The sequence below is a fragment of the Ursus maritimus genome, unplaced genomic scaffold, assembly GCF_017311325.1.
Source record: "Ursus maritimus isolate PB19 unplaced genomic scaffold, ASM1731132v1 scaffold_6, whole genome shotgun sequence".
NCBI lineage: Eukaryota > Metazoa > Chordata > Mammalia > Carnivora > Ursidae > Ursus > Ursus maritimus.
The window spans coordinates 34,050,022-34,062,244 of NW_024426774.1; the positions used below are offsets into that span (position 1 = coordinate 34,050,022).

General features: G+C 52.8%; 1 protein-coding gene across 1 annotated transcript in view; it reads left to right on the forward strand.

The window, feature by feature from the left end:
• Nucleotides 1-542: 542 nt before the first annotated feature.
• Nucleotides 543-12,223, forward strand: part of ASTL (astacin like metalloendopeptidase) — a 12,891-nt gene continuing 1,210 nt past the window's right edge. Inside the window, exons 1-8 of the mRNA XM_008700537.2 lie at nucleotides 543-588; nucleotides 1,246-1,371; nucleotides 3,093-3,154; nucleotides 4,393-4,483; nucleotides 4,957-5,074; nucleotides 5,789-5,970; nucleotides 8,287-8,368; nucleotides 8,462-8,616. Coding sequence (XP_008698759.2) covers nucleotides 543-588; nucleotides 1,246-1,371; nucleotides 3,093-3,154; nucleotides 4,393-4,483; nucleotides 4,957-5,074; nucleotides 5,789-5,970; nucleotides 8,287-8,368; nucleotides 8,462-8,616 — 862 coding nt within the window. The remainder of the gene's footprint in view (nucleotides 589-1,245; nucleotides 1,372-3,092; nucleotides 3,155-4,392; nucleotides 4,484-4,956; nucleotides 5,075-5,788; nucleotides 5,971-8,286; nucleotides 8,369-8,461; nucleotides 8,617-12,223) is intronic.

Genomic DNA, 12,223 nt, shown 5'->3' on the forward strand with positions numbered 1-12,223 from the left:
GGGGGGGGGGGGGGGGGGGGGGGGGGGGGGGGGAAGCGGTCTCCCCCTGTTGGAGGATGAGGTCCACCCCAGGGCGCGCGCCTCAGCACCCTTCTGTGATGTTTCTCTGCCCCCTGGTGGTGGGAGGGGACCTCATAAGGGGCACACTCTCCAGTGGTACCCTCCGACCCTGCACGGTGCTTTGTGCCTGGCTTCTCACCTTCTCCCCCACTTCAGCCAGGCTGGGAAGGATTTGACCAGGGTCCGGAAGGCTCCGGCCTGGGCTGGGGCTGGGGGTGGGGGTGGGGAACACAGGTAGGAGCGGGAGCGGCTGCAGGTGGAGTTGGCGGAGGTGGGGCTGCAGGTGGAGTTGATGGACACGGGGCTGCAGGTGGAGTTGGCGGAGGCGGGGCTGCAGGTGGGGGCTGGAGAAGACGCTATTTAAGCGGTGCGTGGGCGGCGGGGCTGGCGTTAAGTCTGCTATCAGGCGGGCCTGTCCTTGCGGGTGTTTGGGCTCCTGCTCGCTGCGGGAGCCCCCCATCCCCACCCCCGACTGCGTGAAAATGGGAGGCCTCTGGCCATGGGTGCTGGGTCTGCTCTGTTTGCCGGGTAAGTGGGCTGCCTCGCCCTTCTCGAGTTTTGGCTACACAGAGTGCGGGTAGAGGCGAGAGGGTGTGACTGGAGGCTTCAGGGATCCGAACTGATCTGAATAGCTTAGAGAATGGGCTCTCCAGGGATGTTCCCAGAAAGCCGCTCCAAGTGGCGCCAAGGGGAGGCCTCCTGAAGACCCTGAACACAGAGGCCTACCTGGCAGGAGGTGGAAGGTGTGGCACTCCAGACGCCCTCGTTCTGCTGGCGTGCCAGGCCTGCCCAGTCTGAGTCCACTCTCCAGAGGTCTGGGCTGAGAAGGGAGGCATGGGGGAGGGTCCGGACTAGCCCCACTGCCTTCAGTGTGCGTGTCTGAGGTCTGTCCCCGCCTCTCCTGTCCCTCCCCTACCTCATACACACAGATACTTGGAATCTGGGGTTGCTTTTTGGAGCCCAGTGTTGGTCCCCTTAAAGGAGCTCCTTCCTCAGATTGTCTAGGTCTTGTCACCAGCTGGGACTGAGGGGAGGCCAGGCAGTCTCCCAGGACTACTTTCTGGAGGCCTGCCTTTGTGAAGGGCCTGGTTCTGGTTGTCTGTCCACCCCCCCCCCCCCCCCCCCCCCCCCCCCCTCCCCAGTGAGGGCACTTCGGGCATCATGAGTATGCACTGTCTGGGCCAGGTTTGATCCTAGGAGCACCCTCCGCCTCCAGCTCCCCAGAGGCCTGTGGAACCAGCTTCTCAGAGGGCCTCAAACCTGAGGAGACCCAGACGTCCTGGGACAAGGACATCCCTGCGATTAACCAAGGTGAGGGCACCATGTCTTCTTGTGGGATGGAGGGGCTTTGAAGCGGTCCAGGTGGTGTGGTGAGGACCGTGCTGAACACACGGACGAGCAGAACCAGCTGGAAAGGAGCCAGCTCACTGGGCTCTGGATGAGCGGCTGTTCCTAGGTCTATGGGTGACTTTTTAAAAAGTCTATATTTCTGTATCTTCTCTACTGGCTTGTTATTTTATAAGAAGAGAGAAAAGCCTAGGTTTTTAAAAACGGCCTGATAAAAGTACGGGTCTTTGGGGTGCTCCATCTGGTGTTGACCTAAGTCATTAGTGGATGTTGGAGATGTCAGCCACCTGGGGCAGGATGGGCGGCAGGTGTGAGCGGGTGAGCTGGGGGGGGGGGGAGCCAAAGCAGCATGAGACCCCAGGCGTCTGGGGATCTCCGCTGAAGAAGGCCAGCATATAGATAACCCATAACCCGGGATGAAGCTGCTGGGATAAAAAAGACTGGAGTTTGGAGGTTGGAGCTGAAGCGTTGGGGGGAGGGGTGACTTTGCCTGGAGGGATGAGAATCTCCTGAATGTGGTCTTGCCCTTTCTCTGTGAGCCGACATGGCGCCCCAGCATGGCTGAGCCGGAGCAGGGCTGTATGCCACCTTTCGGTGACTGTGACTGGTCTGGAGGTAGCTAGAACCAATCTGCAACTTCCCCGGCATTGATTTTTTTCAGCCGCCATACAGAACACTTAGCCAGGGCTGCCGGAGGCCCAACAGCTATCTGAGATGCCCTTTACTGGGAAGCACACGCCGTCCCCAGCTGCCGGGAATGTTGGCTGCTAAGGCCTCACAGCTGAAGGCCCTTGGCCAGGGGTGCCTGCGAAGCTACTCCCTCCCCTGCCCAGAGTGGCCCGCAGAGACTCATGGGGGCCATGGAGCGGCCCCTGGCCTCCGTGTGAGACAAGGGTGTGGTGCTGTTTGGGGTCCAGAGCTCCTGCGGAATCAGGCCGAGGCTGCAGTCCCGCAGAGCCTGGGTCTTCCCCAGCGCCCCCTCAATAAATCACTCGCAGGTACCTCCCCAGCTCCGGCTCTGCATCTAGGGAACCCCCCCCCCAACATACCTCAGGGCCAGACCCTCTTCTGGGACTCCTTGTAGGACTGACCTCTTAGTAAAGAGGCTGGGGAGAAGGGCTGCCAGCTGTGGCAAAAACTGAGGCTGGAGAGAAGCAGAGGCAGGCTGACGTGGGGAGGGAGAGAGCCGGAGAGCCAGGCTCACGGGGGCCAGACCCCGTCCTGCGATGGTGGTATGGGCTGGAATCGGTCACTTGTCCCTGCGAGGGCCCCGACTCACACAGATGGGGAGGATTAGATGGGGGATGTTCCCTGAGTGTGGCCTGAGCTGGAGAGGGGGATGACATAAGGGGCAGCTGGAGGAAAACGCTGCTCCTGATTAGCAGAGAGACCCAAGCATAGAGGGAGGAGTTGGGACTGGATTTGCATGGGCTGGGGAAGCCGTGGACTGTGTTTCAACGAAGGAGAGATGTGATTGGGCTGAGAAGCATCACGTATGTTTGTAGACTGGAGGCTCAGAGGGGCTGTATGACTTGCCTGAGGTCACACAGCCTGAGGGCCTAGGGAAGCTCCAGCCTCAGAGTCGGGAAGGACAGACTCCGGGGTTGCTGCTGGGCCTGTCCCTAGAGTCTGGACTCCGGTGGGCGTAGGGCATGGGCTCACCTATATCCCTCCCTTCTTCCCAGGGCTCATTCCAGAGGAGACCCCAGAGAGCAGCTTCCTCCTCGAGGGGGATATCCTTCGGCCAGTGAGTGTGAGCATGTATACACATGGGTGTGAATAACTTCACAGACCATGTTAGAGGCCTTGGAGCCCAGCCTCCGGTGTCATGGGGGTGCGACACATGAGGGATCCATCTGTTGCTCACAGCTTGGTAGATACCCCTTCTTGTTAAAGTCACAGTGAATATTCTAGTAGGTATCAGCCAGACTGAATGGGAGGGAGGGTAACATCGGCAGTGGTAACAGCAGTCAGCCTGAGAGGGCTTCCTGAAGGAGGGGGTTTGAGTCCTCAAGATCCAGCTCGGTACTCTGCCCAGAGCAGGTGTTCAGAAAGTACTGGAATGAAGGAAGAGATGAGCACAGACCAGCAGGGGCTGGTGGGAGGTAGTGGTGGGGAACCCCGGAGGTGGTAGCCACAGTCTGGACCCCAACCTGGTGGGAAGGGAGGGGTGGAGTCAGAAAGGGAGAAGGCTGGGTGGGAATTGGGGTGACTTGGCAGGCAGATGAGAATGCACGGTGTTCAGGAGAACAGGCCCATCTTTTAAGTGACTGGGTGGCAGAGGTGTCCTCCTGAACAGGACTGTGACCTGGTGAGAGCAAGACGGTTTTGCTGTTTGGAGGCTGCCCGCTGTTGGCTCAACGTGAGGCTGGGCTGCAGAGCCAAAGGCTGGGGCTGGGGGGTTGGACGAGGCCCCTGTTCCTGGTCACCCAGTGAGCACTGGGAGGGGGAACAGAATCCAGTAAGACCTGTGGTAGCCAGCAGGGCAGGACCGGCTGGGGTGCCACAAAGCCTATGCTTCAGAGGGTTTCGGTTGGCGGAAGAGGGGGGGCAAAGGAGCTGCTAAGGCCAGGGATGTTGCCTTAGCGTCAGCCTGAGCAGGACCCTGCTGCCTCTTTCTGTGGACGTTCGGGGATGCTCAGCTGCCGTCCGGGTTTCAGGAAGGACGGGGCTGCTGCTCCCTTTCTGAAGTGGGCCCCACCCTGGGACTGGCACTCCTCGTCAGCCTCTTCAGGAACAAGTCCTGGGTTTTGTTCTTCTGCCGATGGAATAAGTTACAGCTCTGTTCTGCAGAACACAGGGTCGTGTTGTGTATCGGAACTCACCTAGCAGGCCCCCGACGTCCCTCCATCCCCACCCTCCCATACCTGCATCCTGCTTCTCCTGTCTTCCTGGTTCTTGTGGCCTGAGACGTGGCACCTCCAGGGGCAAGAAGCCTAGCTGGCCTGTGTCCCCAGAGGTCCCCGAACTGCCCTCTCTCTTCAGAGTCCCTTCCGGCTGTTCTCAGCGGGCAGCAACAAGTGGCCTAAGAACGGGGGGTTTGTGGAGGTCCCCTTCCTGCTCTCCAGCAAGTACGGTGAGTGGGCATGTGCACTCGGTCCTGGGAGCTGTGGGCCTCCCTGTGGCCCCGGCCTCTTACACCCCTGTGTAGCCTGCACTCCTCTGAAGTTCTTCCCTCTGCCTCTACTCGCCATCACCATCAGAGAGCCCCTTCCCAGGAAGAGAAGCCTTTACTCCGGAGGGCCCCCAGAGCTGGGAGGGCTAAAAGCCCGGAAGAGCTGATGGGGGTCCCTAGGGCTATTTGCTCCATCTCAAGGCCAAACGGCCCAGACGACTGGGACCTACCCAGGGTGGCACAGTGAGGGCCTGTCTGGGACCCAGCTTCCCCCTCCGCCTCCCCCCACGACACTCAGGCTGCCCTTTCTTGACATTTCCATTTTGGAAGAATGCTTGGAAGCTCCGTTCCAACCCTGCGTGCAGACTTGTGAGGCGTCACGAGGGCTCTGGGGGTCTCTGCTGGAGGTTCAGCCAGGGTGTCCCCTCCCCCAGACAAACCCAGCCGCGAGGTCCTCCTGAAGGCATTTGCCGAGTTTGAACGCGTCACCTGCATCAGGTTTGTCGCCTACCAGGGCCAGAGAGACTTCATTTCCATCATCCCCATGTCTGGGTATGTGCTCCCGGGGGCGTGGGGGGGAGGGACTTCCTCTGTGTTCTTCTGAGTTCAGCCGGGATTTACCCAAGCCAGCGTCTAAAATCTGTTTCTGGGCCTGGCTTCCCAGGTCCAAAGCCGCTCCGCCCATTGAGTGGTTTGCCGGGTGGGAGCCGGGCCCACAGATACTCGGGGCAGAAGGTGGAGAAGGAGGGGAATGAGGTGCTTGACCCTCCTCCCAAAACGCTCTGAGGAGACTTCATGGTCTGGGGAATGGGCACGGCTTCTGCGGGACCCACCTGGCCTCGGCTCCGGGTGCAGGAGCCACCGGACACCGGGCAAGCGCTTAACTTCTGAGGCTCTCCTGCCGGCTCGGAAATGGGCGTGATGGCAGTACCCACTTCCTAGCTTGTTAGGGACCGAAGATCACGTGTGAGAGCGTAGACTTGGGGACCCCTGGATGGGGACATTCGTTCAATGAGCTGCTTCTGTTATCGGTGCTCCTCTCCACCCCTCTGTCCTCCTTGTACCCCAGGGTGGGAGTGGGAATTCCGTGTACCCATTTCACAGATGGCCGGGCAGTGAAGGGACTTGGGAACTGCAAGCCTAGAACCTAGAACGGGGACTACCTGTTGGTGGTCATTCATCTCAGGACTTGGGAGAGGAAGGGGAGGGGTCCTGCTCTGCATCCCGGGGCTGGTGCCTACCCAGTGCTCTCTTCTGGCCCTGCAGGTGTTTCTCCAGTGTGGGACGCAGTGGAGGGATGCAGGTGGTGTCCCTGTCACCTACCTGTCTCCAGAAAGGCCCAGGCATTGTCCTGCATGAGCTCATGCACGTGCTGGGCTTCTGGCATGAGCACTCCCGGGCTGATCGGGACCGCTATATTCGAATCAACTGGAATGAGATCCTCCCAGGTAAGCCAAATCGTGCACAGCACAGGCTGGACATGGGGATCCTGGGGTGCGAGGGCACCAGCCAGGGCCTGACTTGCCTGCCACTTTAGAAGAGGTCATCCGTCTTTCTACCACAAGGAAGGTGGGGCTCCTGCCTCTCCTTGAGCCCTGGAGGTTGTCCAGCTACTACTGCTCTGGGCTCCAAGCCTTCCATCTGTCCGCCCGTAGTCCTGCCTGAGCTAGGGCATCGCTATTGGCTTTGTCTCCTTTTTTTTTTTTTCCTCATGAACACAGCCAGTTAGCTGAGGTTGGAGTTGGTGGTATCCTTTGACCCTTGTTCATTGCGTATGCACCTTGCAGTCCTTCCTGTGCCAGACGCTGCTGGGTGGGGTTGGGGCAGCGGCTGTGTTCCAGCTGCAGCCGTGGAGCCAAGACCGAAGCCCTGGAAGTAGTGGGCTGTGTGTGCCAAGTGTCTGATGCGGGAGGCTGAGGCCAGCCCTGCAGGGGCTCAGTCCTTGTGAGCTGGGCACCAACGGGCATGTGGGACGGAGGAAGCCCGGGGAGACCATGTCCCAGAAGGTGGCAGTGGCAGAGCTGAGGCTGGTTTGGGGAGTGGGCCACTGTGTTGCATGCCAGTGAGCAGGAGCTGAGTGCTGGGCATCTGGTCTTGGGAATGGTGGGATCCCTCGCTTGTGGTGGGGGAGGTGACAGCCTGAGTCAGGAGGTAAGAAGAGTAGAGACCATTGCTTCATGAGGGAGGGAAGTAGAAGAGATACATGATCAGGAATTTGGTCTGGGGCAATGTGGGGGGAGGGGGAAGGGTTGGAAGGCTTCCTGTAAGCGGAGAGCTTCTGGTGTGAGTGCCTCTGCTGCTGTTGTGGGGTGAACCAGGTGAAATGGGTGGGGGAGGGTACTCAAGAGACCAGCATGCATGGAGCCCCTGAGAAAGGGTGCCATGTGGGGGGAACTTAGGTAGCACCTTATAATGAGACAAGGGATGGAGTTTGAGATCCAAGACTAGCCTAAGGAAGAGGGGTGATGATAGTGACTATACCCTGAAAATAGAGACTTCAGTCCTTCCAAGTGCTCATGGAATACTTGGGAAAACTTACCATATGATAGAAAAACTTCATATTTGAAAAAGAGTTATTTCAAATGTTTTGATTGTAATATAAAATTAAAAAATAACAAAACCAAAAACATCTAGTTAGAAATTAAAGTTTAAAAAACAACAGTAATAATCCTTTCTTTTAGCTCCAGGGTTAAAGAATTGCAGGAATTCTTAAAAAAACAAAAACAAAACCCCAACACACTAGAACTGATGGTTCTCAGCTAAAGCAATGCTCAGGGAAAATGTGTGGACTTAAATACTTATATCAATAAAAATAGAAAAAAATAAGCCTTTCAATCCAGGTTAAGAAAAAGGAAAGCAAGGGGGAATTAATGAAGTTAAAAGCAGAAATGAATGAATTAGAAAACCAACAGCACTCCTAAACTTGCGTGGTTTTCTTAAGCGATTTTCCCATTTATTAAGAATGAAGAAAAATGAGAATACATTTGTATTACGTACAGGGCAAACTGCTAAGATATACAAACTAATGACAGTAATGAACTGGGGATGGGGAGGCAGACACTCAGAAGGGGGATGGAGTGGGAGGCTTATTATAGATCAACGTTTCTTGACTTTTGAACCAGATGAATATAGTGCCTGTTCAAAAGTGTTTAATGCCTTAAGGGTTTTTAAAAGGAAAGATGAAGAACTCTCTAGAGGCACATACGGCAGTGATGGGGAAAAGGGGGTGCTCTGGCCAGTGGGGAAGTGCTGGACTCAAACCTGAGGCAGAAAGAGCAAGGTGGCTTGCTGCTGGGAAGCGGGAGTTCAACAGCAGATGATGGGCTAGCGGGTCTCTGAAGCCGGGTTGAAGGGTAGGTACTCTATCTCTCGGGTCGGGGGCGTGGAAGACACTGAGTAGTGTGCGACCCCGTGGAAAGTGTAGGTTCGGCAAAGATCGTTACATCCAGGTGAGCTCGAGTGGGGCAGGAAGTGGAGGGCATTCCTCAGGAGTCAGGAGGTCCCTGTGCTTCCACACCAGCTAGTGCAGGTCTGGACCCCTCCTGGGGGGGGGGGAGGGGAAGAGTAGCAAGTAAAGGCACCAAGGAGGTGGGGACCAGGGACTGGTATAGGGGAGGGCACATCTGGCTATAGTTTTGGACCCCTCAGCTCACATAGGTTACAAGTTCCTGGAAGACCCCTATCCCCCAACCCCTCACTCCCCTGCTCTCTTCCCCCATCACCAAGTTTTGTGGTTGTTCCTCCTCCTTCCCTCCACCCCCTAGGCTTTGAAATCAACTTCATCAAATCTCGGAACAGCAACATGCTGGTGCCCTATGACTACTCATCAGTGATGCACTATGGGAGGTGAGGACCCCTTTCCCTTCCTTCCTCCCTTCTTTGCTGCCCTCCCAGCCCTCACTGTGATCTGGACTCAGGTCCCCATCTGCTGGGTTTCAGGCTTGCCTTCAGCCGCCGTGGACTGCCCACCATCACACCGCTCTGGGCTCCCGGTGTCCACATTGGCCAGCGATGGAACCTGAGCACCTCGGACATCACACGGGTCCTCAGGCTTTACGACTGCAGCCCGAGTGGCCAAGGTCCCCATGGAGGAGGTGAGTGACAAGGGGCAGAGTGATCTGAGGCGTCCGGAGCAGGCTCCTCTGTTGAGGTGATGTCCAGGAGGGCAAAGTGGTAGCACTGAGGTTGCAGAGGTGAGCAGGGCAAAATCATCAGGGGTTCGCCTCAAGAGATGTAGAAAAAGCATTTGAAAATTCTCACTTGTGATTAGAAACTCTTAGTAAATAGGAATAGAGGTCCCTTTCTTAACCCTAACACGGGTATCTACCCAAATCCCAGAGCAAAAATCACTTCTAATGTTAAAGCGCTAAAATCAGGACCAAAACAAGTTCTTCCACTCTTGTCCTGTCTGTTCAGTGCTGTAGTGAAGGTCTTAGCCACTGCAGTGCATAAAGAGAAATAATGAGAATCGGAGGATTGGGAAGGAGGCAAAAACTGTCACTGTTCATAGATGATTATCTACATTGAAAGCAACAAAACCTATTAAATTATTGGAAGCAATAAGAGTTTTATCTTAAAAGATTTATTTTTGGGGGGAGGGGCACAGGGAGTGGGGGGGTAGAGAGAATCTCAGGCCGACTTCCTNCTGAACCTGATGCGGGGCTTGGTACCATGACCCTGAGATCATGACCTGAGCCCAAACCAAGAGTGGGACGCTCAATTGACAGAGCCACCCAGGCGCCCCAGCAATAAACGTTTTAAAAGGTAGATGTATAGAAATATGATTTCTATAGTGATTGCATCAATAGTTGGAAAAGATAATTTTTAAAAAACCCATTATAATAGCAATAATGTCCCAAGGAATCAATCTGACAGTTCTATAAAAAGTTCTATGGAAAATTAACCTTTATTAAAATCAAAGATTTTTAAATACGAAGAGATATGTATCCTGTTCATTAATAGGAAGGCGATATAAAAATGTCAGTTCCAATCCATAGATTCACTCAATTCCCACTGAAAATCCCAAGTTTTTTTTTGGCAATCTTGGCAAGGTGATTCTAAAACTTATATAAAAACACCAGAGGTGGGACGACTGGGTGGCTCAGTTGGTTAAGCGTCTGCCTTCGGCTAAGGTCATGATCCCAGAGTCTTGGGCTCGAATCCCACATCAGTCTCCCTGCTCAGTCGGGAGCCTGCTTCTCCCTCTTCCCTCTGCCTGCCACTCCCTCTGTTTGTGCTCTTTCTGACAAGTAAAAAAAATTAAATCTTGTTAAAACAAAACACAAGGCAAATAATAGCCAAGATACTCTTGAAGAAAAATAAAGTGGAGGGACTTGCCCTACCAGATATCGAGATATATAGTTTATAAAATAGATTTATAGAAATGTATACCATACAAAATATATACATGAAATGTATGTAATGTTAAATGCATATCTCTGGTGCAGGGGTAGACAATTGCCCATTGAGACAGAATGGAGAGTCCATAAATGAATCCTACTCAGAAGTGGAGCCTTGGTAAAGGGGCATTGCTAATCATTAGGGAAAGAATAGCCATTAAGTAGCTCTAAGATGACTAGTTATCTGTCAAAAAAATTCCCAGCTCATGCACAAATACATCTCAGATATATACCAGACTTCCATGTAAATAGAAAAAAATTTTAGGAAAAATAGTAAAATGCTTATGACCTTGGGATAGGTAAGGGTTTCTTTAATAAGACACACACAAAGCAAACCATGAAACTGGAAAGATTCACAAGTCCAACTACATTAATAATACTGTGTGGTTATTCTAGCATAACTACTAATCTAAAGACGAAGTGAAAATGCAAGTTACAAATCAGAGCTTTTGTAACACATAACGAATTGTACCCCAAATACATAATGTTATGTAATTTACATAATATATATAATGAACATAATAAGAAAAAGCTGGAAGTACAAAGTAGAAAAACAGGCAAGAGACCTAACAAACCTCTCACAGAAGAAACCAAATGAGAAGTAAACACAAGACGTTCCACGTCCCTCACGTGTACATGAGTGCCCCCAACCCCAGCTTTAGAGAACTGCCAATCTACATTCTGTCTCTCTAGGTTTGCCTATTCTGGAAATTTCCTGTAAATGGAATCCTACGGTACATGATGTTTTGTGACAGGCTGCTTTTACTTCGCATGATGCTTTCAGGGCTCATCCATATTGTATCATGTATGAGTTCTTCATTCTTTTATTGTCAAATGACCCTTCATTGTATGGACATAGGACATTTTGTTCATTCATCAGCTGAAAGATCTTTGGGTTATTTCTACTTTTTGGCTATTATGATTAATGCTACTACGAATATTTGTGTATACGATTTTATGTGAACATGTCTTTTTCCTTTGGATTTACACTTAGGAATAGATGGCTGGGTCCTATGGTAACTCTGGATTTAAAGGCTATGGTTTTCAAATTGGCCGCATCATTTTTCCCTCCCATGAGCAGTGTAGGAGGGTTCAAATCTCTCCATGTCCTTGCCAACACTTGCTTTTATCTGTTCTTCAGATTATATTGGTCCTAAGCGGGTATGACGTGGTGTCTCATTGTTTTGATCTGTTTCCCTAATGATCTCTTCATGTGCTTATTGGTCATCTACGTGTCCTCTTCGAGAAATGGGTTTAAATCCTTCTGGAGGTTTTTCACTTGGGTTGTCTTTCCATCTCTGAGTTGTAGGAGTTCTTTGTGTATTCTAGGTAAATGTCCCTTATCAGACTTGTCATTTGGAAATATTTTTCTCACATTCTATAGGTTGATGGTGTCCTGTGAATGCAAACATTTTTAATTTCGATGGGGGTCTAACTTCTCTATCCTTTAACTGTGCTTTTGTTGTCCTATCTGAGTAGCCTTCGCCTAACCCAAGGTCATGAAAATTTAATCCCAAGTCTTTTGCATGTGACTATCTGGTTGTCCTAGCACCATTTCTTATGCATTTCTTTCCCATACGTAATATCAAATATTACATACTTTTTTTAAAAAAAGATGTGGCAAGAGCTTTGTGGGTAACTATTCTAGGGGTTGGACTACCATGAGGAATGGAACTGGGAGGTGGCTGGAAGGGGCTGTGGGTCAAGAGAAGGCTTATCATGATGGTAGACATTCAAGCATGTTTAGATGCTGAAATGACCCAATGGAGAAGGAAAAAGGGTGCATTCAGAGGGCAGAGCAAAGAACATCTAGAACATTTAGGTAGGAGCCGCCCTTGGTGGATAGGTGTCCAAGCGTATGTCTGCGCTTCCTTGGACCTAATGATAAGGAAGACGGGAGCAGACCTAACCTCGTATGTGGATCCTGACGTGCAGATGTGTGGGCTTCGAGGGCCTTGTCACAAAGCCTGACATGAGGTCATTAGCCTGGAGGTTGGGGAGAAGGGAATGGATGTGAAGGGTAAGGCGTGATGCTGCTGACTAGAGACCAGTTCGAGACCCCTCACAGGGCTGTGGGTGGTGCTGGGGCAGCTGGCGGCCAGGGGAAGGCATGGTGTGGGTGGGCACCTGGGTGCTCCAGGACTGGGACTTTATGGGCAGGTGTGACACAGGGGAAGGTGCTTGAGTATTTGCAGTGAGGGCTGTGGACCGCAAGCCGGGTGCGAAGAGCGGTCTGGAAGCGAGGAGGTGGCAGGGCAGGATGACCTTGGGGTCCATGCGATCGGGGGGGGGGGGGGGGGGG